The sequence below is a fragment of the Lithobates pipiens genome, unplaced genomic scaffold, assembly GCF_037356315.1.
Source record: "Lithobates pipiens isolate NorthernLeopardFrog02 unplaced genomic scaffold, aLitPip1_a1.2 Scaffold_25, whole genome shotgun sequence".
Lineage (NCBI taxonomy): Eukaryota > Metazoa > Chordata > Amphibia > Anura > Ranidae > Lithobates > Lithobates pipiens.
The window spans coordinates 146,637,993-146,663,427 of record NW_027507787.1 but is presented as its reverse complement, the minus strand read 5'-3'; the positions used below and the strand labels follow the sequence as shown (position 1 = coordinate 146,663,427).

General features: G+C 42.8%; 1 protein-coding gene across 1 annotated transcript in view; it reads left to right on the top strand.

Moving 5' to 3' along the window:
- The window catches only part of ATRNL1 (attractin like 1), a 1,004,401-nt gene that overhangs the window by 784,162 nt on the left and 194,804 nt on the right, over positions 1-25,435 (top strand). The window contains exon 27 of the mRNA XM_077454933.1: positions 504-611. Within this exon, the coding sequence (XP_077311059.1) occupies positions 504-611 (108 nt within the window). The remainder of the gene's footprint in view (positions 1-503; positions 612-25,435) is intronic.

Here is a 25,435-nt window from a genome sequence, read left to right as displayed (position 1 = left end):
TTAATTTTTAAATTAGAAATCTTTTGTTGTAATCTTAACCTGTTGCTGCCCACTCAAAACATATGCGGCGGCAAAAGGGTGGACTGCCTACAGGCCTCACATGGTGGTCAATGTTTATGTGCTGACAATGTGCTCCCAGCATAGAGACTGAGCTGTAAAAGACTGCTCTCAGTTCCAACTCCTGAGCGTCTCCATATCATGTAACCATTGTGACAGCCAATCACGGAGGTCACTTGATCAATGACCCTTCCTTTCCCCCCTGGATTTTTAGGAGCGTTTAAAGGGACACCGGGGTGGGCATGAAGGGGTTAAAGGAAACATTATGTTTTTTTTTTCTTCTGCTTATATTGAAAATGCTCTGAGTGTTTTGTTTTGTTACTTTGTTCCAGGTGTTTAGTTTTAATTGTTTAACTTTTTATATTTATTAATATTTTATATTAATATTATTACAAGTTATATATTTATAGTTTCTTTTCTGATATCCTTTTTATCTTTCCCTACAGCAACTCATGCGAGAGCGCCAGCAGATGGCGAGTCGTCCTTTTGCCTCGGTGGATGTGACGCTAGAAGTCGGAGCAGAGCAGGTGGAATGTTTGCGAGCACCGGTGGAGGTAGGAACTGCCAGATCCGTCTGGCTTTATTGAAGATATGGCAAGTCTATATGATCTTAGTAATCATTGAATGTGTTGTTGGTTAACAGCTGCAGTTTTACAAGGCCTGGGGGGAAAAGAGCACGACCTATCAGACTGGACCCGTGACTGAGGCATGGGGCACGGAGCGCCTTGGCGATGTCACTAGACACAGTAAAGTGTCCCCCGCTGTTTTCTTGCAGCTGCCGCTCTTTAAACATGATCACACCTCAATTATTCGGCTCACCTTGTTTCCGAACGCACCTTTATTAGTAGTTTTCTGTGCGTGAAGCTGCACTCCAGTGCTTCCTCCTCATTTGGGAGTTTGAAGGAGTATCAGCGCCGAGCGATGTTTTCATTTGCGGCTAATGGCCATGCTATCGACTCTCGAGCTGTCTTAATGGAAGGGAGAAAGTGGAAATTGCTGTGCGTAGTGTTACAAGAATGCAATCGCCTGTGAAATGGGCCCTTTACTGTCATCTACAAAGAGGCAGAAACATGCAAAGATCACAAATGGCCCGCTGTGATATACAATGTGCCACGTTCCCCGCCACAACGTCACTCTGATTTTTTTATTTTTTTTATAAAACACAGAAAGGAGGCGAAGGGTGGCAAGGTGGTTGGTGTTGTTCTGTCCTTTTCATGGTTCATAAAATTGAGGTTTACTGTGAATATCTTCATGTATACCTCCCTGGAGTCAGTGCCAATGTGTACCTTCCCCTGTGTGTGCCTCCCTGGAATCATCACCCGGGTGTGCCACCCAGGGCCACGGATAAGGCAGTACAACTGGTCCTGTTGTACTGGGCCCAGGCCTCATCAGCTAAACAGGGGCGCCCGGGCAGCTTTATTAATTTCTGCCTAAATTAATAGATTGATTTTTCTAGACCACACCCCCGCTCCTACTTGCTTACCAGGACTTAAGTTACATTTCCCTGGGCCCCATCATGTCAACAGAGGGGCCCAGGAGTTGGGAGCAGAGGAAGGAATTTTTTTTTAATTTCGGGGTATAGGCAGATAAAGTCAATTCCACTTTTCTGATGTACCTCTGGGGGGCAGAGGCAGGTTGGCAGGCCCCATCAGGAAGGCTGTACGGAGCTCCATGATTTCTAACTGCAGCCCTGGTGTCTCCCCAGTGTAACTACCCATGTGTGCCTTCCTGGGGGTGACCGACCATGTGTACCTTCTCAAGGTGACCGCCCATGTGCACCTTCCCGAGGAGACCATCCATCTATACCTTCCTGAGGTGACCACCCATGTATACCTTCCCGAGGTGACCGCCCATGTGTACCTTCCTGGAATGACCGCCCGTGTGTACCTTCCTGGGGTGACTGCTCGTGTGTATATCTTTCTGGGTTGACCGCTCATGTATACCTTCCAGGGGTGACCGCCCATGTATACATTCCAGGGGTGACTGCCCATGTATACCTTCCCAGGACGACCGCCTGTGTGTACCTTCCCAGGGTGACCGTTTGTGTGTACCCTTTAGGGGTCACTACCCATGGGTATCTTCCCCCGGGATCGCCACCATTATGCGCCTATCCAGAGTCACTCTTGCATGCCTCACAGAGGCCATCGCTCATGTGTGCCTCCCCAGGGTCACTGCCTGCATGTACTGTACCCACTAAAGTCTTTTATTAATAATTCTGATACATATTAAAATATATTTTTATGGCATAAAAATTCAAGAGGCTTTCTTAAAATACATCCATGTGTACCTAAAACGAGGAAGTTCAGAGCCACTGTGTAATTTGATTGCACAGAGCAGGTAAGTATAACATCTTTATTATTGTAGGAAAAAAATTTAACCTTTCCAACTGTCCTAAGAGCTGTATACATAACTCCTAACCGTCCCGGATTTGGAACAAAGGCCCTCTGTCCCTCTTTCCTCCTCATTTGTCCCTCATTTTGGTCTGATCTATATAGTTGTAAATAAAATGCACTATTTATCTTTCAAAAAGCGTTTCCCAATGCTAAACCTTCCATCCAATTTCTAAATTGCTGCATTTGTAAATTTCAAAAGCCAATATAACGGAATAATAGTGGTAAAAAAGCACTTGTGGGTTTAACCAATCATTTTTTTGTATAATTCTCCTTTAAAGAGGGCGTGGCAGTGGGTGTGTCCTATGCCTACATACTTTTGCTAGTAGGTGCCCCTCGTTCCCATCTCAGAAAGTTGGGAGGTATGTATAAATAAAAAGGACTTACATTTGCCCCTTTACCATGACCTAACCTAACCCACCCTCACCCTCCACAGTTGCATATTAACTTGGTCAGTTTGTTCATATGCAACATCGCAAGACTCAATGAGCATTAGTGCCTCTTAGACTTTTACAAGGTTGGAGATGAAGGGAGAGTTCATCCATATTTTCCTTTCAGTGTTCGTCCTTTACTGTCATCCACAAAGAGGCAGAAACATGCAATGATCACAAATGAGCTATACATGGAAATAACCAAACAAGAACCTTCATGGAAGAAAGAAGATCACTTTTCTGCTTCAATGTATGTATTGGTTTTACAAATCAGTGTAGGAAATCAAAAGCAAGCATAATAATTCGTCCACACAGGGGCTAAACAATGATCAATTATTACAGAATAATTATCAAGGGTTACAATCATGACAACCAACGCTAAACAACAATAAACCATTGGGATGATACCAATATGTAAAGAATGCAAATAAAAAGAAAGGACATATTTCCAAGGCCTACTCACAGTCACCCCAGGGGTGGCTCATCTCCTGCAACTAACCCCAGAGGACAGCAACTGTATAAATAAGAATAAAGAGCTAGAAAAGGGGGTAGAGGGAAAAAAGAGGACCAAAGACTAGAAAAAGGAGATAGAGAAGGGAAGGGGACAACTCAGACTCGGAAGCAATCGGATAAAGAGTGAACACACTCGTAAGGAGATTCATGGTTCCCAGACCGTGGGAAATTTAGAGTGAAAATCACTTTTAAATTGTTACAGCTTCTGTGGCACTTTTAGTAATTGGGTTTACATATTGTTCCACCTGCAGTTGTCCTTTAAATTTAGCAGATCGGTTTTCTGGGGGTCCTCCGCCGGCCATTACTTAATTGCAGTCGACATTCTTCAGCTTTATCTGTCTTCTGGGTTTGTTTGTTCAAGTCAGTGCTTGTCATATTGTAAGACGAGTCAGTAAACAGCGCAGAGTTGTTTATACGAGCCATGATCGGGGTTTGGGCCACCTCATCTATATTGCAGCTGGAGCTCATATGCCCTCCCCAGCCATGTACCTGCATTTTCTGGATTATATAAACAGCGCGACTCCACAAATGGTGATCAGGAATTCCTAGCAAGGTTTGTTTACAGGAAATGTTTATTTCTATAATGGAAGAGAAGACGCGTACCAATACTGCAATAACTTCAGTTATGAGGGATGTTGTATGGGGGGGGGGGGGGCTTTAACAGGAACACACAGGCTAAATAAGGTTGAATTCAAACAAGGGAATTACCCATTCAGGAAATTGGCGTGAGTGGTGTGCATAGGCCTGTTTCGAGTCTATCTGAGCCACTCGCGTGTTCTTCACCTAATGACTACAATAAAATGCTGCAGATCTCCTGACCTGGTGTACGAGATATAAACTGCCGGCATACTGCTCCAGCTGAACTGCCCTCTGTACTGTGTCTGTCACAAACATGGGATCAGATCACTTCCAATTAACAAAAGGGCTTACGTCTTTATTTTTCCTTAGGAGGTGCAGTTTAGAAGAAATATAGCACCTTCACCACTCTTTATTCCCCCCCCCCCCCCCCCCAAAGTGTTATTTAAGTTCATATAGGCTCTCCTTAGCCCCTTTAGTTGAAAATAAGCTTGGTGTTTACAGAGCTCAGTAGCTCATATTGGAATAGAGGCACAAAAGCAGTAGCCAGTGAGCTCTTTGCCCCTGTAACACCCTATAGACCAGAGCAGTTTTTACATTTCTGCAATAGGCCTGTTTATTCAGCATTAAAGTGGTTGTAAACACTTACACAACACTTTTACCTACAGGTAAGCCTACAATAAGTCTTACCTGTAGGTACTGGAAATATCTCCTAAACTTGCACGGTTTAGGAGATATTTACCATATATGCTTGCGCCGACGTCATCAGCACATGCACACTAAAGAAAGGGCAAGATCGTGCCATTTGTATAGGGCCCCGGCCAGTCACAGATCCAGAGTCCATAGCCCTGGAAGGAAAAGGGGTGAAGATGGACGCGGCCACCAACAGGGACGTTGCAGGCTTCGTTTGCAGGTAAATGGCACATAATGTAGTGTTTTCAGCTCTGAAAACGCCTGAAAAACACCCAACATGCAAAATCCTAATCAAAGTGTTGTTTCTCTCTTGTGATCCATTCCTCTGTTATTAGCATGAGTCTCTTCTGAGAAGTTTTCCTGACACATGAGATAAAATTTGTGTAGGGGATGAGAGCTCAGTACACAACTTGTCTATTCAGAATACAGTCCTTCTGCTGTGTGGAGGGTGGTGTGTTCCTTTCCTCCAATCAGCTTTCACACACTGTAACTGCAGCCTCTGTGCCCCCTCCTTTGTGCTAAGATTTTTGTTCCCTTTTGAAGGGGTGTAGAGAAGAGAAGACTGCACATAAACAAGTAAAACCTATGTAGGAGGATTTGTTTAATCTCTGTGTATCCCTTCTCTGGGTATATGTGAGGGTTTACAACCACTTTAAGCAGGCTGATTGAAAGAAACTAAAACTATCCCTTTCTGTACATAAATTGTGCTTACTAGCTATCCTATAGTGCTCAGAGAATCCCATGAATCAGCAGGTCTCTGGCAGCAGTACTTGCTTAGTCTACTGTATCTATTGAGGAGCAGTGTTGTGACTCTAAGACTGGACAGCCAAACATCTTCCCCTCTCCTCATCTCCAAACCATAGAGGGAGAGGGGTTCAAAGTCCAAAGGTAGAGAGCACAGATCTGTATAGACTCCAAGAATTTTTTGTCAGGGTGAACCAATGTTGTTTTTTTTTTTTTTTTTATGCACTTATCAACAGAAAACTAAACAACTTCAGTTGTTTACTTAAAGCAGAAGTATTGATATTTTCTCGCCATCCTGGTGACATCTCAGGGGGGTTCTTTAATTCTTCTGGTGGTGGGAATTTCTAAAGGACTATGTCGCCCTCACTTAACCGCATTGGAGTATGCAGTTGGTAAGTGAAGATTGGCAAAAAAAAAATTCTACAGACCAAGATGGAGCAAATAAGAGAAGTTCATTGTAAGGAGTTTAAATATACATAAAACTGGTTCTCTCTTTTTTTTTTTTTTTAACAAACTGCTTTATTGAAAAAGATTACAGGTTATGCAAGATGAAAAGTCAGTACATGAATATTGCCATATGCATTGAATAATACAACTGAAATAGAGATGTCGTGAGTGGATAGAGTCCTTGGGGACTGCAAATCAAAGTTAGTAGTATCTAGGTTCAGGACATGGCACATAATATAAGTTTGCTGAGATACCAGTGCTGTCAAGGTCATATAACTTTCTACAATTAAACATATACCCTATGTTATAAGTGTTCAGGTTAGAGTCCAAAGTGCCCAGACCTTGTCAAACTTCGATTGGCAGCCCCTATTAGAATAGGTCATTTTATGTAGAGGGAGGTCTGCATTGACCATCGCCTCCCATCTCGTCTATGAGGAGGTAGCCATTTCAGTAGTATTTTGTTTTTGGCATAGTACAAGAGGTGTGATATAAGCAGCTTCAAATGATAAGGATGCTTTTCATCGTTGGGGATTCCTAGTAGGGCTAGGGAAGGGGTGGGTATTAAGATAAGTTGTAGTCTAAGGTTAATTTCAACAAACACTGCCTCCCAGTGCATCAAAATTGAGAGGAACATATGTAAATATGTACCCTGTTGTGATCTACAGTGAGGGCATACGGATTCGCGCTCTGGAAAGATCCTGCATAGTCTCTCGGGGGTGTAATATACACAATGTAAAAATTTGACCTGTATCAACTTATCCGGAGACATAATTACGAGCTTTGGGCCATGCTCTAAGCAGTCCTCCCTATCTAGAGATGGGATACCCCCCTTCCAGTACTCCCATCCTGGGAAGGTCAGTGCACAGAAGAGCACCATAGAGGGTTGATAGTGGTTTACGTAGGTCTCCGGGTGTCAAAAGTTACTCAGTGGAGTCAACTTTGAGAACAGGAGATCTAGGAAACTGAGCATTGGCGGCATGCCGCAGCTGGAAGTGCCGGAACAGCATCCAGCCAGGCAGTCCGAACTTCTGGAATAATAGGGAGAAACTCACAAGGGCACCTGTTGGCATAATATCTCCAAGTGTTTTAACCCCATATCTGGCGCATAGCTGCGGATCTGGAACCGTACAAAAATGAGTGAGACCCGCTTTGCCCCATAGGGGTTGAGCAGGGGACAGCTGGCCAGGAGTGGAGAAACGTTCTGTAGCTGCCCTCCAGACCCACCATGTAGTGTGTGTAGGCCCTGGCAGGAACCAGTACGCCCGTCTAGAGGCGCCTAGAGGTGATTCAGTTCGCATTGTACGCTATACAAGTATTTCATTCATTCATTCATTAAATTAGATCCATTAGAGATCCCAAAAAAAGCCGCTCCTAGACATATGGCCCCGATGACTGGTTCTCTTTAATTGTGAAGCTGCATATTCATTAGATACAAACACAGACAATAAAATTGTATTTCTTCAGCTTGTAGGGAAATTTGCTGATCACAGATGCTTGAAATAACAGAACTCATCTTGAAATTAGTTACTTTGTTGATGTTTAGCCGATCACATAAATGCTGCGTGAATTTCCACCAAACTCTGGATTAAATGTAAACAACCGATCACAGCGCCGTTATGGTAATTATGGTTTGCAGATTGATCCGTTATAACGAGCAGTCAATCTTCAGAACATAATGACATTAATTATGGCTGCGGTCAGAGTGTACATTTGATTTACAAATTGACATTGTTTTTCCGGTAAGACAGAGGAATTATTCGCTGCAACAATCTATAATACAGCCGTGTCCGATTTCTGATATTGTGTGCTGTGCACAGTACGACTTCTCCTGCCCTGTATGCTGGGTGTAATTCTCAGTATCTGTTCTTATTCTGTATGTATGGACTCTGCACAGTACTACTTCTCTTGTCCTGTATGCTGGGTGTAATTCTCAGTATCTGTTCTTATTCTGTATGTATGGACTCTGCACAGTACCACTTCTCTTGTCCTGTATTCTGGGTGTAATTCTCAGTATCTGTTCTTATTCTGCATGTATGGACTCTGCACCCTCTCAGTTCAGGTCTCTCCATCCATGAATACCACTCACCAGATAAGGCATTTCAGATGTGTAATGTGACCAGAACAGAGGAAGAATTATGCACAATACTTTGGACTGGGTGTATTTCTCAGCATATGTTCTTATTCTGTATAAATCGCCTCTGCACAATAGCACTTCCCTTATTTGAATATACCTTTAATGCGATACTACCACGTGCCAAGGTACCTCTGCAAAGTGTGCTCCCTAATTCTAACCATGCACAGACATCGGGTAAACTGTAAAGACCCAGAAAAAACAAAAAGTATGGAAGTACACAAGGTGTGTGTAGTATGCCCTTTACTTTTGCCACCCCCACACTTGCCTGCAAATCACAACTGTCAAAATGACAGCGATAGTGCTGCTGAAAAAGAAAAACTGTTGAACACAGTATTTATACAGTATATACCAGCCTTTCTCAACCTTTTCAACACAGAGGAACCTTTCAAATAGTTCTCTGGTCTCAGGGGGGAACCCCTACTAAAAATTAGAAATCTACAACTCATGATACATTAGTGTAATGGTCAATTGAAAGAATGGTCCTTTCACTTGTGGTCATTGGGAAGAATTACCTCCTTATAGATGGCTAAAAAGATCAATGGTGTCAGTGGGAACTTATCTGAGAGGCAGAAATTGCCCAATGCTGAAGGAAACCCTAGCAACCTCTGGAGGAACCATAGGGTTCCATGGAACCCTGGTTGAGAATAACTGGTATATACTGTACTCTTCAGAGATGGAGAGATACAATATAGCATTATTACTTTTTGTATTTACAATGTTTCGTCCGTCTGCAGAAGATGTTAGTTAAAACAACCTATCAAGTAAAAAAAAAAACATATTTTGTTATAAAAGATAACATTTGTGTGTACCTCCGTATTAACTTTTAGCTTGCCCTAACTTCATTTTCTTTTCCTTCTCCCCTGTGCTATTATTTTCCTATTGATTTTTTTTTATTATTTTAATATTTACACTGTTCTTCTTTTATTCATTTTGTTCAATTCTTTTTAATGTCAAATAAAAATATCCTTGCAATGCTTTGTACTAGAATCACAATTTTAGCAATATTAAATGCGGAAAAACAGTAGAATAAAATGTATGCTTGTCGGAAAAGGAAGAAATGCTGGACGGCCGCACTCCAATGCAACACCTTTATTGTGTCAATTGAATAAAATCCAAACAGTCAATCCATACAATGACAGAGGTTTGGGGGGCAAAAGCTAACATGTTTCACACCACTAATGGGTGCTTAGTCATAGCTTTAGATATAAAGGTGAGTGTGGCCATCCAGCATTTCTTTGTTTCATGATTATCCACAGAGCCATGAGCTCTGGCAGAGTAGGTGTGCTATAGGATCTTTGCCTAGAGAGGCGTGTTTCCAAAACATGCTTTTACAGTGATACCCCGGATTGCGAGTAAGGCGGTTAACGAGCGTTTTGCAATATAAGCTATTATTTTTTTTTAAATCCTGACTTGGATTGCAAGCATTGTCTCACAAAATGAGCAAGATTCAAGCCTCTACGATGTGTAGTACCGCATTTGGCCAGAGGTGCGGGGGTGCTGGTGACATTCAGAGCCCCACGGATGCACTTGGAGCCACTCAGAAACACTCAGTTCATAAGTGTTTCTGAGTGGCTCTGAGCGGTTTTGGAATGTCTCCAGAGTGTCTCCGGAGCCCACCATCTTCTGGCCACATGCGGTACTGCATACCATAGAACAGGGATATGCAATTAGCGGACCTCCAGCTGTTGCAGAACTACAATTCCCATGAGGCATAGCAAGACTCTGACAACCACAAGCATGACACCCAGAGGCAGAAGCATGATGGGTCTTGTAGTTTTGCAACAGCTGGAGGTCCGCTAATTGCAGATCCCTGCCATAGAAGTTGCTGTGGAACTAATTATCTGAGTTTCCATTGACTTCTATGGGGAAACTCGCTTTGTTATACAAGTGCTTTGAATTACAAGCATTCTTCTGGAACAAATTATGGTTCAATTCGAACCATTAATGGGCAGGCTGAATGTACCAGGTTGATCGATCAACTTGGCTACAGCTAACCTGCTTTTCAAATTCTGCTATAGCAGCTAGCAATAATCCCTAAAATAAAGACTAAAGATGGAGAAAGATTGCAACTAAAGCAAGAGTAACCAGCAAGAGTAACCATCCTGCTTACTGTGGGTTATGTCCCTTGTGCTGATTTGTCTTGTGTTTTTTTTTTTAGCAACACTTAAGCTGGCCATAGATGGTGCAAATTCCTTTCCTGCAACCACGGGCTGTAGGAGAGACATTTTTTACCAGGCCACTGTCTTCTAACGGTGGAGACGGCTTCCTTCCGCTGCAGCCCCTGCTAGGAGAAGACAGTGGTCCGGCAGGGGGGATTCCCCAGTCAGTGCTATCTGTGGCATGGTTGCAGGACAGAAATTCACACCGTCTATGGCCAGCCCAAGTGTAGCTTAAATAATAAAGCTGAAAAATCACCACAAGGGACATAACCCACAGTCAGCAGGTTGTGTTCATTGTGCTGATTCCTTTTCTTTTAGGCCCCTTTCACACTGGGGCGGTGTGGGCATCGGCGGTAAAGCGCCGCTATTTTTAGCGGCGTTTTACCGTCATTTTAGCAGTGGTATGCGGCCGCTAGTGGGCGGTTTTAACCCCCGCTAGAGGCCGAAAAGGGTTAAAACCGCCCGCAAAGCGCTGCTCAGCGGAGCTTTGCTGGTGGTATAGCCGCGCTGCCCCATTGATTTCAATGGGTAGGAGCGGTGAATACACCGCTCCTTCACCGCTCCAAAGATGCGGCTAGCAGGACTTTTTTCACCGTCCTGCTAGCGCACCGCTCCAGTGTGAAAGCCCTCCGGGTTTTACACTGGAGTGAAAGGGGCCGGTTTTTTCAGGCGCTATTTTTAGCGCTGTAGCGCCTGAAAACCGCCCCCGTGTGAAAGGGGCCTTAGTTGCAATCTTTCTCCATTTTTAGTGTATATATTGAATACAAACAAAATTAGTTATTTCAAGACAATATCACCAAATCACCAAAAAGACAATAAACAATATAGGTATTACTTTTTTATCGTAAGTAATGTCAAAGCTGTTGCTGAATTAATAGGCTCAACAGGCGAAATGTAAAAATGACTCTGGTTCATGGGGGGTGTACGTGTGTGAGAGCTGAACTGGATAAGCTATCTGAGTTTTCTTAATCTAAAATGTTAAACTGGTTTTAGTCAACGCTTTGTTCTCACTAGCGATAGAATATTTTTATATTGTACACGCTGACATTTCTCTAAATGATTCTGCCCATCCCTGCACTGACGCTGCAATCCTTCCCCGAGAAAGATTCACGTTTGCTTAAGTAAATATTGTAAATCTGGTGATGGATTTATCGATGTATCCAGAGTTGCAGATCTCTGCTTAGCACAATCGATCCAGCGCACTGAATGATGCTTTCTAGAGAAATATAGAGCCAAGGTACATTGTAGCTCATCAGAAGGCGATTGTGAGAAGTGATTGATTTTGCACGTGACTTGCGTTCATCTTCTGTGTCACCAATACAAGAAAACGCGGCATCAGCCGACAGAAGGAGATATAAAAACATCTCCCCGGCTCTCTAACTACTGAAAAATTTCCACCTTCATGGGAAATTATATATTATTATATTATATATGATTACATAAGTTGCTATATTATTATATAAAAAAAAACTGAGACACTCTGCAAAAAGAAAAAACAGCAGCAAAGTCAAGACAATGACTTCACACTGATGACAGCTTCTTCTCCAGGTGGAGGAAAGTAGAAATTATCAGCAGAATTTTTTAACATTCTCAGGAAAAAAATGTTTTTTTATTATTATTAAAATATTTAGACTTGTTTATTATTAGTAAAATATTTTTGTAAATTTGATATCTCTTCATTATCAGTGCCTTTGCCCAAATGATGCAAAAGTGTATTGGATGCTGCATAGAGACCTAGTTGACACAGAAGTTCTGGATTCACTCATGGAATGCACACAGGGGGTCATGACACAGGATCCTCCAGGGTGTTCTGTATGCTGGGTGTAATTCTCAGTATCTGTTCTTATTCAGTATATATGGACTCTGCACAGGACCACTTATTTTGATCGATATGTTGGGTGTAATTCTCAGTATCTGTTCTTATTCTGCATATAAGGACTCTGCACAGTACCACTTCTCTTGTCCTGTATGCCGAGTGTAATTCTCAGTATCTGTTCTTATTCTGTATATATGGACTCTGTACAGGACCACTTATTTTGCTCGATATATTGGGTGTAATTCTCAGTATCTGTTCTTATTCTGCATATAAGGACTTTGCACAGTACCACTTATCTTGTCCTGTATGTTGGGTGTAATTCTCAGTATCTGTTCTTAGTCTGTATGTATGAACTCTGCACAGTACTACATCTCTGGTCCTGTATGCTGGGTGTAATTCTCAGTATCTGTTCTTATTCTGTATGTATGGACTCTGCACAGTACTACTTCAATTGTCTTGTATGCTGGGTGTAATTCTCAGTATCTGTTACTCCTCTTGTCCAGCGCACTTCCATTCTGCACCGTGTGGGGCCCCCTTCTGCACTCCCATCACAGGAAGGAGACCTGAGAACTTGTCACGGTTTACTGACGACTCCGGTGAGAGTTCTGGGAATGAGCGCTGTTCTCTGTATTAATATTTTACTTCATAATGGATTTTATGGGGAGAGAGGTCTGCACAATAAATCACGTATAACGATATCCTGAGATTACATTAGGATAATGCGTTCACAGCGTCGCGGGTCATGTAGAAATTACTCTGTGTAAACTTTTACGACATGGTGAAGAAATATTAGGAAAGCTCAGAGGACGGCAAGACGCGTTTCCTGAGGTCGCATGGTGTTAAATTTGCCAGTTGTCACGAGACAAAAAAAACCTAGACCCTCCCCAGATCTGCCTTTTGTCCCTAGATCTTTATTTCTTAGCCAAATCTGCCGTCCATCCCCAGATCTTCGTTTCTTTCCCTGATCTGCATTCTGCACTGAAATCTTCCTTCCATCCTCAGATCTGCCCTGTGTCTCCAGATCGGATTTCCTTCACCAGATCTGCCTTTCCATTCCTAGATCTTCCTTCCATCTCTAGATCTTCCTTTTGTTCCTAGATCTGCCTTCCATCCCCAGAACTGATTTTCCTTCCCAGATCTGCCTTCCTTTCCCAGATCTGTCCTCCATCCCTAGATCTTCCTTCCTTTCCCATATATGCCTTTCATCCCTAGATCTGCTTTCCATCTTTAGGTCTGCCTTTTGACCCCAGATTTGACTTCTGTCCCCAGATCTGCCTTCCCTCCCCAGATTTTCCATCTGTCCCCAGATTTTCCATCTGTCCCCAGATTTTCCATCTGTCCCCAGATTTTCCTTCTATCCCCAGATTTGCCTTCCCTGCCCAGATTTGCCTTCCCTGCCCAGATTTGCCTTCCCTGCCCAGATTTGCCTTCCCTGCCCAGATTTGTTTTCCCTGCCCAGATTTACTTTCCCTCCCCAGATTTTTCTTCCCTCCCCAGATTTTTTCCCTCCCCAGATCTGCCTTCACTCTGCAGATTTGCCTTCCCTCCCCAGATCTGCCTTCCCTCCCCAGATCTGCCTTTCCTCCCCAGATCTGCCTTCTGTCCCAAGATCTGCCTTCCGTCCCAAGATCTGCCTTCCCTCTCCAGATTTGCCTTCCCTCTCCAGATTTGCCTTCCCTCTCCAGATTTGCCTTCCCTCTCCAGATTTGCCTTACCTCTCCAGATTTGCCTTCCCTCCCCAGATTTCCCTTCCTTCCCCAGCTTTGCCTTCCCTCTCTAGATCTTCCTTTCATCCTTAGATCTTCATTCTGTCCCCAGATCTGCCTTCTGTCCTGCACAGATCACTATCAGAATCTGCCAATGGCTATGGATGTTAGTATCTTTTATTGAGGGTAACAGGATGCACTTTTTAGCTGTTTTCTGAGGTTGCATGACCCTAAATTTGCCAGTTGTCAGACATACTGTATATTGAGAGGGCAGAGAAGCCCTGACCCTCTTCTGTCCCCAGATCTGCCTTCTATCCCCAAGTCTGCCTTCTATCCCCAAGTCTGCCTTCTATCCCCAAGTCTGCCTTCTATCCCCAAGTCTGCCTTCTATCCCCAAGTCTGCCTCCTTTACCCAAGTCTGCCTCCTTTCCCCAAGTCTGCCTCCTTTCCCCAAGTCTGCCTCCTTTCCCCAAGTCTGCCTCCTTTCCCCAAGTCTGCCTCCTTTCCCAGATCTGCCTCCTTTCCCAGATCTGCCTCCTTTCCCAGATCTGCCTCCTTTCCCAGATCTGCCTCCTTTCCCAGATCTGCCTCCTTTCCCAGATCTGCCTCCTTTCCTAGATCTGCCTTCTTTTATCAGATCTATCTTCTGTTCCTAAGTCTAGACATGTGCATGGCAAAAAATGTGTTTTGTTTCGATTTGTTCAATTCATATTTGGGATTCGTATTCAGAACTCGTTTTATGTCTTGTTCAAATTTTCTTCTAATTTACAGATATTTTTTTTATTCAAAACATTTTGAATCGATAAATTTTGAATTGATCAAATCGAAAACTTTTTATTTTATTTTTTTTAATGTGTCAATGTTTCAAACAAACACAAGAAAAATCTTAATCAAATGATAACAAGGACTTTTTAAACCACATTTGGCTTAACACAAACGGCATTAAAAATGGTACTCTAATAACACAAAGTCTTTGATTTCAGTAATATGTGTACATTTAGAATTGGACTGGAGTTCAATGTAAAACTCGATTCGCAGTTCAATTAGAAGTTTCGTTATTCGGAGCATTCTGTAAACTTCCTTTATACTGTAATTCGGGTATTCGGATATATATCCGAATAATGTAAAATTTGTCCGAATATTTATTCGGAACGAAACAAACCACACATCTACCTAAATCTGCCGTCCTTTTCCAAATCTTCCTTCCATCCTGAGATCTTCCATCTATCCCCAGATCTGCCTTCTTTCATCAGATCTGCCTTCTATTCCCAAAGTTTCCTTCCATCTTTAGCTCTTCCTTCCATCCCCAAATCTGCCTTTTGTCCCCAGATTTGGCATCCATTCCCATATCTTCCTTCTTTTCCCAGATATGTTTTCCATCCCGAGGTCTTCTTTCCATCCCCAGATCTGGCCTCCATCCCCAGATCTGCCTTCTATTCCCAGATCTTCCTTCCATCTTCAGATCTGCCTTCTGTCCCTAGATCTTCCTTCCATACCTGGTTCTTCCATCCATCCCTAAATCTTCCTTCCATCCCTAAATCTTCCATGTGTCCTCAAATCTGCCTTCTGTCCCTAGATCATCTTTCCAGCTGCAGATCTATCTTTTTGTCCTGCCAGATTAGCATCAGAATCTTCCAAAGGCTGTAGACGTTAGTCTACTTCATAGAGGACCAATGTAATATTTTTCATCAATAAATTTGCTACAGATATTGAAATTTTTTTTTACATTTCCCTTCAGTGTTGAACAGTTGTACAGGCTCCTCTCCTGTACTGTTATTGCTTTGATTTCACTGCACACTATGAGCTTCTCATGGTGTGCATTAGAAGCTGCAGCAAGTCAGGTAAAGCATGATTCATTTCCAGTCTGGGGGATTTTCTACATCTATCCCTTCCTTCCCAGCCTTACTGCCATTGGTCTGTCCACTTCATTGTATTTCAACTCTTCCAACCATGGGGACTCAGCATCGCATGAGGCCATTACCTTGGGCTTTCTGCATGCAAATGTAGTCTGTCTAGGAATACCCCTCCTCCAACTAACTGATCCACCCATCAAGCCCCCCAAGAGCAAGACTACTGCTTGCATCAGGACTGTGGACTCTTGAGTGGAGTACAGCCCCCCCCACCAGCCATGATCTGCCTGCATTGCATGCAGAAGCACAGAGAGTCAGTAATGACATCATTGAGTCTAAAATATGGTATGTAATAAAAAATCAAAGGTTTTATTTAAAAAGGAAGGCAAAAAAAAGCAGATTAAACTTCAGCTTCAAATAACATTTCACCATAGACGAATGAAAGAAATGTAAACATCTTTGGGGTTCGCTTTGATCTTTTGTGCACATGCCTGAAGTTGTGGTGTCAGTGCCCCCCCGGTCGTTCACTACCCTAAAATGTAGTGCGGTCCTGTAGGGGACATCTTACATGCTGTGCCCTTGACATCTGCACAGCTGCCGCAAATTTGTAGGAATCAATAAAAAGTCCTTTTGAGTTTTAGAGAGAATTCAAAGTCTCCTTTTGTGTCGTATCAACTCCATCGCGTGATGAGCGCCTCTGCTGGGACTCCTTCTAAGTTTTCCGGAATATTCCCGGATATATTTCTATCCAGATAATATTCACCTCCATCCCTCTCCCTGCAGAGATTCATTCCGAATGTCTCCTGTTCGGCGGTGTTCAGACAGACACCTCGGGTGAGACGATACAGCGCAGTCAGATGGTACGAATGATGATGTACAGATGAAATGTGCGCCCAGCAGACATGGACGGGGCGCTCATAAATTTAGGAAGAAAACAAACTTATGCGCCAGGAAACACACAGAGTCTGCAAATTTGGGTCATAAAGAGATGCGGTTGGTCCTTCTGTACTGATAATTTTCCTAACATTTCACAGTGAGCCCCCTGCCGCTACAGCCGGCTAGAAAATGTACATTTATTGCTTAGAATATCAGTGCCTCGCTCCTCGTCCATGTATATCTCTGTCTCAGCATCTCGCTACTCGTCCATGTATATCTCTGTCTCAGCATCTCGCTACTCGTCCATGTATATCTCTGTCTCAGCATCTCGCTCCTCGTCCATGTATATCTCTGTCTCAACATCTCGCTCCTCATCCATGTATACCTCTATGTCTCAGCATCTTGCTCCTCATCCAAGTATATCTCTATGTCTCAGCATATCGCTCCTCGCCATGTATATCTCTATATCTCAGCATCTAACTTCTTGTCCATGTACATCTCTATATCGCTCCTCGTCCATGTATATCTCTATGTCTCAGCATCTTGCTCCTCATCCAAGTATATCTCTATGTCTCAGCATATCGCTCCTCGCCATGTATATCTCTATATCTCAGCATCTCGCTTCTCATCCATGTACATCTCTATATCGCTCCTCGTCCATGTATATCTCTATGTCTCAGCATCTTGCTCATCGATGTATATCTCTGTCTCAGCATCTCACTCCTCATCCATGTATATCTCTGTCTCAACATCTCGCTCCTCATCCATGTATACCTCTATGTCTCAGCATCTTGCTCCTCATCCAAGTATATCTCTATGTCTCAGCATATCGCTCCTCGCCATGTATATCTCTATATCTCAGCATCTAACTTCTTGTCCATGTACATCTCTATATCGCTCCTCGTCCATGTATATCTCTATGTCTCAGCATCTTGCTCCTCATCCAAGTATATCTCTATGTCTCAGCATATCGCTCCTCGCCATGTATATCTCTATATCTCAGCATCTCGCTTCTCATCCATGTACATCTCTATATCGCTCCTCGTCCATGTATATCTCTATGTCTCAGCATCTTGCTCATCGATGTATATCTCTGTCTCAGCATCTCACTCCTCATCCATCTATATCTCTATATCTCAGCATATCGCTTGGATGCAGAGGACACCTGTACATCCCAGTTTGGGAAAATACGACCCTGACATGGGTATGCACTATTAACACGCATGTGTGGATGAGGCCTTAAAGTGAATGAAAGCCCCAAATGGGTGACATTTTGCTCCATGCACTGTATATGGCTGTATGCTAAAACACTTGCTGCGAGGGTTCAATGCTCCTTCAGTTTTGGGAAGAATGAAGAAAGTGTAATATTTGCTTATTCCACTCTCCAGGGCCCCTTCAGAAGCCCCAGTCACATGTCTGCCACCTCCATGTACAATGTCGGGTTAATAGCCCTGCATTGTATGATGCCAAGAGACTGTCCACAGAGCGAAGCTTTGGGGAGAAGAGAACAATGTCAGGGTGAGGGTTAGGGTATGAATTACTTCCTGTACCCATAGGCATAACAAGCAGAGCGACTCTTCTACTATGAAGCCATGTTCTTGTAGATACAGTATGTGGGTTAGCAGTGTCCTGCTGAAGTATACAAGGTCTTCCCTGAAAAGCACTTCGTATGGATGGATGGGAGTATGGATGGGAGTATAGGCTACTCTAAAACCTGGATATATCTTTCAGCATTGATGTTTCATTGCATTCTGTTTTTATGTAGATTTTACAGAGTGACAACTGTTTTGGAACTGGGGTTGTATTAGAAAAGGTTAAAACTGCTCACATAAAAAGATTGTAAAAGTGCTGTGCAGCGTAAACCTCCCAGGACCCGATCTGGGTACGTTGGTGTACGTAACGACGTCACGGCATTCAGCTCCATCTTACGCGTCTCCTGATAAACTACATCATCGGGGGTTACAATCTTTTTTTTTTTTATGTGAGCAGTGTAGCCATAACCCATTGCAGGGCGGCCTTGACTTAATGGGCTTACCGGTTACCTTCTCTTGGCCTGCTCCTCCACGTCTAGGGGTTCCCAGGGTTGATGCCCAATTACTTGTACACTGACACAGATTAAGTCATTTCAAAAGGTTTTATTTTGCAGTAGAACTTTCACAAAACACAGTCTCTTTGGGAACAGAGGGCACGGGTGAAGAACTCGGGTACCTTGAACTGCAGGTTTAACAAAGTCTCTATTTCCACCCAGAGAGTAGCCACTCGCAGCTGGGTACTTTAAGGCTCAACAGACCTCTAACCAGAGGTCATGGCAGTCAGCACATTGACTCAAACTTGAACAATCAAACTAAGATAAACGGGAACCTTTTTCCGACTGTACTTGGAACGTTTCCCGCTTCCTTTTAGGTACTGGAAAAGTGTGGACTCATCAAAGTCCTTCCCAACTCAGTAACCAGGCACTTCTCAGGATGCCACTTGTCGGCCCTCCTCCGAAGAGTCCTCCCGGTCACTTGCACGAGCTGTGGTGCCCCTCCAAGCTGAGAGCACACCCGGACACTCTGAATCCTCCCTCAGTTACAGCGCCTCGGACCAGCAGGTTCTGAGACTTGGGAACAGACAGATCCCTACCCCAGACCAGTCGGGTCTAACAGGGGCCATTGACAGAAACATGTTGCGGGATGTCAAACACTCCGTGACCAGGACCCCTCACGGGGCTACCACGGTCCTGGAACCAGAACAGACCCCACGGGTTTCTCGAACAACTCCGGAACCCCGAACATGTGACCCACACCTGTTTAAGTACCCCCTCCTAGACCCCCCAGCGGGCCCGACACTCCCGCTGATTGGCTCCGAGAGGGCCATACCCGAACATCCAACCAAGCCTGGTTCTCCCCTGTCATGTGCACCTCACCACTCACATGACCAGGCAGAACATCAATCCTGGCCTGGCCAGACTGGTGTTAAGGCCCACCTACACAATTAACCCTGTAAGGTCCTGAGGCAAAAACTAAATTTACAAAGCGTGTTACGTTTGGTCCCAAATGTCATCTGTTACAGCAGTTTTAACCTCTTTTATTAAATATTACCATTGGCTTCACAATATTGAGAGCATTTTGCTCTTTCATTTTCTCTCAGCATATACCTGTTGGTTGAAGACTGCAGCAGTTTTGGTGTTCTTTCAGAAAGTGCGCCACACCCATAAGATGTAATAGAAGTCTATGGCTCAGTGCAGCTAGCCCACAGGAAAGCCGCAGGTGCACTTCGCTGCACATGCGGTGCAGATAAATGGCAGTGCATCAGTGTGAAAGCAGAATTATAGGGGGCTCGGGACAGTAAGGGCTCATTTACATTTGCAGTTTGGGGGGGGGGTGGTAAAACCCCATAGTTCATAGTAAACCCCCAGCAGTAAAATCAGTCTGTATATGCAGTAAAGCATGCTTGTTATACTCACTGCGGAACCTAAGGGCAGTAGGATTACTCTGTGCTGTGTAAAAAGGCTGTTTGATCCTGTCTTCTTTGATCCTCCCTTGCTTTGCACAGCATTGGGCTGTCTCCCAGGGGTATGCCTTCATTTGTCTCCACAAAAATACTTTTATCTTTAGTCTTTAAATGCTGTTTGGCCATACTATGTGTCACCAGCATCTACTAAGCTTTATGTGGATGGGATTATGTTCTCTATTGGCCGTCCCCATTGATGGTAATTTACTGACTGAGACTTCTTTCCTGCCCCTGCTATAAGCAACTATCAATTTCTGTTTGTACTCATCAGAATGTGCCACTTGCTGTCCACTCTATGACAGCATGGTTGACCGATCCATATATTTGGATCTGTCCTGGTTGCTATGACATTTGTACTTGAGGCGCAGCTCATTTGAAGATAGTGCAATTTATTGTTGTTCTCTCTTGCTACGTCTTTGAACCTTTTTCCATGTCCTGAGGAAGCCTTTACGGCGAAATGCGTATACACGACGCACAAGGGCTCAATGTACAAATTATATAATTTCATATGATTTTTATATTGTTTTGAACACTGTTATGATATTGTATTTTTCAATAAAATAAATATTTTTTTCTACTTTCCTATTTGCTTCCATGCGTTAAAAGTCTGACCTATTGATATCTATTTGGTATCTTCTTTGATTTTCCTTTGTCATAGACATCTATGGTGGCTTTGAAGATGCTTTGAAGCACCACTAAAGTGACATGGGGTATCATTTTTGAAGCGCAGCCCAAGCAAAGCAAAAGCAAGGCGTAAACATGACTGTAAGCGAATCATTTTTATAGTGACAGGGGCTTTGACTGCCATTCAGAGAGTTTTAACAAAGCCTGTCCGAAGCCTTGTTTCGAAGCAAGTGTAAACTAACCCTTTAAGTGGCCCTCTCTCTTCAAAAGACTGAGAACTCCTGTTTTATGTTTAGCTTAAGACCCCTTTCACACTGGCATCTCCCGGCCATTAGCACTGAAGCACCGCTCGTTTTTGGGGAGCTTTAGCACTGTTTTAGCTGCACTTTTGTGGCGTTTTTCGGTCGTAAGTGGGGCGCTTTTTACAAAAAAAATGGTTAAAAAATCCAGTTTCGCTGCACTTTTGAAGTGCTTTTCATGCGCTTTGGAAGTGCTGCCCATTCATTGCAATGGGCAGGACATTTTGGGAGTGTTATTTACAGCGCTCCCAAACTGCCCCAAAGATGCTGCTTGCAGGACTTTTTCTAATGTCCCGCAAGCGCTCCAGTGTGAAAAGTCACACTGAAATGAATGGGAGGCGCTTTTCAGAGGCTATTTTTAGCGCTAAAGCACCTGAAAACCGCCTCAGTGTGAAAGTAGCCTAAAGCCTCGTACACACGATCAGAGTTTTGTCCGGGAATTGTGTGACGACAGACTGATTTAAAATCTGACCGTTTTTACGCTCCATCAGACAGTTGTTGCCCAACTATCCACCAACAAATGTTGGATGGCAGGCTAGTCAATTTTTTGGCGGACAGCAGTCTGTTGTCAGATTTTCCTATCGTCTGTACACAAGTCCGTCACACAAAAGTCCAAACACGCATGCTAGGAATCAATGATCACCATACACCACATTAGCAGAAGGTGCCCAATGGGTGGCGCTCAAATTCCACGTAGTACTTTACTACGTTCGTGTTTGTTGTCCAACAATTATGTTCTGTTAGTATGCAAGATCACAGCATATGCCCTTCGGATAAAAGTCTGGCACTTTGTCTGCAGAAAATCTGATCGTGTGTTTGAGGCCCTTTTCCTGTTTCTTCAGGTCTTTTTCCTTTATTACCCCATATTCACATTGATTATTGGGAATCTCTGATAACTGATGGTGTAATGCGGATGGGGACCCCTCTGCAGACTGGCGTCTTTCTTTATTTACCCAACCTCTTCGTAAATATTATTTCCATGCAGTTGTTTTTTTTCCTCCTTCTCTGACAACTGAAAAACAATTGTCTGAGATCTCTGGGTAGTGGCGTTCTGTCTGCAGAGGAGACACTGGGGTGGGAAGTGTTTTGTGTTTTCTCTGTCTGAGGAGGAAATTACTTTTCTCCATCACCCCGGTTGCTGTAGATGTGACCGCGGCGGTCCCTCTTTTCTCATCGGCACACAGGCAGTGGTGTCTGATGTGCACAAATTATATTTGCTGTCAGTGATTGAGAGTGAAAGTGAGCTCTAGAACGATGAAGACAGCTGCGCCGGTCCATCTAACTAGCCTGCATTGTGTGCACCACCGCTGCCCTCGACGTCTGACCTTCGCTGGACCTCTGGCTGGATTGATATTTATCAGCTGATTGTATCCACTTTACTGTAGTTTCTGCATTTTCCGGGGGAAAAATAAGACCCTGCAGGATGAATACGTCGATAGTCTGCAAATATCGGCGTATCGTTGGTTTCTCGGTTCTGCTGCAGATCTGTTTACTGCACTCCCCTGTTTCTCAGCTCCCAAGTATGCTTAACCATAACAAATCTGACTTTTACAGTCTAAACTTTCATGCAAATTTGAACTTTACTCTCTCAATCAACATTGATTATTTTTATTTGTACAATTAGTAGCCTATTTATCGGCGTATAACACGCACTTTCCCTCCCCCCCTTAAAATCAGTGACAAATCGTGGGTGCGTGTTATACACCAATCCCTGCTGTCTCTGAGCAAAGAGGAGCGAGCACCGCTGAATTACATAGAGCCGCAATCTCCTGTGTACCCGGCGCTCCGTCACTCACAGCCACGCCTCCTGGCTCCGCATTGGGCCACTGTACTGTCTATCATATGAGCAGGGCCAGGAGGCTTGGCTGCGAGTGATGGAGTGCCGGGTACACAGGAGATCGCGGCTCTGTGTAATTCTGTGACGCTCGCTCCTCCTCTTCCCTCGGAGACACCAGGGATAATCCAACACTGGCAAGGCTGCAATGATAGGAAAGGCGAGGCTGCAGATGGGCACTGAACAGGCTGCATTGTTGGGGAATTTATAGGCTGCAGATGGGCACTGAGCAGGCTGCATTGATGGGCAATTTAATGGCTGCAGATTGGCACTGAGCAGGGCGCATTGATGAGCTCAGTGTTAATTTTGGCAGCAAATTTCGATTTAGTTTTAGTCTTAGTCTTAGAACTAAAATGCCATTTTAGTTTAGTCCCATGTTAGTCTTCTGCAATTGTTTTATCTCCAGTACGTTTTAGTCGTCTGAAATCGAATGGGTGCAATTAAATTGTAATGCATTATTTAACATTTCTCTACAATTTACAAACTCTTTATATACTGCTGGAGTGAAAAATCTCATGTTATTATTTAAGGCATTGAGGTATGAACATACACTAAAGGCCAGTGTCAATTTTGAAGTCAAATTTCAATTTGGTTTTAGTCTTAGTCATTTGACTAAAATGCCATTTTAGTATTTTAGTCATCTCAATTGTTTTAGTTTTAGTCATATTTTACTAAAATAGTATTCATTTAGTCGTCTAAAGTGTTTTAGTCATTTTAGTCGACAAAATTAACACTGGATGAGCTGTGACCCTAACTTTGCTTCAAAGTTCTTTGTTTAAAATGTAAAAATGTAAAAAGTTTTTTTCCTTAAACTTCCCTCCTAAAATTGGGGTGCGTGTTATACACTGATAAATACGGTAAATGGAAAGGTATATCATATTTACTTGTTTAAATCTTTTTTTTGTATTTCTTCAGTTACTTTTTGATTTCTTGCCCAGGTATATGATGTCATACATCCCAGCTGTCTCCAGGAGGGTCAACAACTGGGTTACTTTTTAAAGTAGTTGTAAAAGCAGAAGGTTTTTTATCTTGATGCATTCTAAAAAGTTCTAAAGCCAGTCCCCTGCAATAGAAGCGGTATTATACTCATGTATCACCCTAGACAAAATCATAATGGATCTAGTAGAGAGAAATATTTACATTAACCACCTCAATACAGTGCACTTACACCCCCTACCTGTCCAGACCAATTTTCAGCTTTCAGCGCTCTCACAGTTTGAATGACAATTAATGACAATGAGCAACACTGTACCCATATGGAACTTGCGTCCTTTTTTCCACACAAATAGAGCTTTCTTTTAGTGGTATTTAATCACTAGTGGGTTTTTCATTTTTTGTGCTTTAAAAAAAAAAACACGTAAATTTTGTGAAAAAAATGCCTTTTTCTTTGTTTCTGTCATAACATTTTGCTAATTAGTAATTTTCCTTCATACATTTTGCCCACAATTTATACTGCTACATATCTTTTTTTTAAATAACCAAAATTAGTGTATATTATTTGGTCTTTGTGAAAGTTATAGAGTCTATAAACTATGGTGCCAATCACTGAAAATTGATCACATCTGATCAGGCCTTCAGTACATCAGGTGTATCTCATTTCTTTTTTTTTTTTTTTTTTTTTTTTTGTTTACAAACGATTTTTATTTGGTACATAGAAAAAGTACAGGGAGTAAGCATAGATATAATATAATAAATGCAATGTATATCAAAACAAACATAGAAAATCACCATAGATACAAAATTTTTTTTACAAAATACCCCAGTAAAATTACATTCAGTGTATCTCATTTCTTGAGACACTAACAAGTGAGGAAAGTACAAATACCCCCCAAATGACCCCTTTTTAGAAAGTAGACATTCCAAGGTATTAAGTAAGTAGCATGGTGAGTTTTTTTAAAGCGTTTTTTTTTTTAATTGACAAAAGTTTTAATTTTTTCCCACAATTCTTTGCAAAATGAAGATTTTTTTTAATTTTTTTTTTTTTTACAAAATTGTCATATTATCAGGTTATTTCATCAAATTACACCCCAAAATACATTCGGCTACTCTTCCCGAGTACGGTGATACCACATGTGTGGGACTTTTATACAGCCTGGCCACATACAGAGCACAAACATTGATGTAGTACCTTCAGACGTTCTACGAGCAAAAATTACACATCTCATTTCACAACCACCTATTACACTTTTGAAGCCCCTGGAGCACCAGGACAATGGAAGTGCCCACAAAATGACCCCATTTTGGAAAGCTAACACCCCAACGTATAATCTATGAGGCATAATGAGTCTTTTAAATTGTTCATTTTTTTTCCAGAAGTTTTTGGAAAATGTGGAAAAAAAACCAAAACTTTTTTTTTTTTTTTTTTACACAAAGTAGTAAATTTATAAGATATTTCTAACACATAGCATTTATATAGCAAAAAATATGTATGGCGATACCACATGTGTAGGACTTTTACACAGTCTAGCCACATAGAGAGACCGAACATTGAAGTAGAACCTTCAGGCGAGCTAGGAACATACATTACACATCTCATTTCATTCCTACCCATCACAATTTTGAAGGTCCTTGAGCACCAGGACAGTGGAATTACCCACAAAATGACCCCATTTTGGAAAGCAAACACCCCAATGTATATTCTATGAGGCATGGGCTGCAAATAGGTACTCAAGTACTCTGATGGGCTGCAGATAGGTACTCGGGTAACCCGATGGGCTGGTAACAGGTACTTGGGTACTCTGATGGGCTGGTGACAGGTACTTGGGTACACTCGATGGGCTGGTGACAGGTA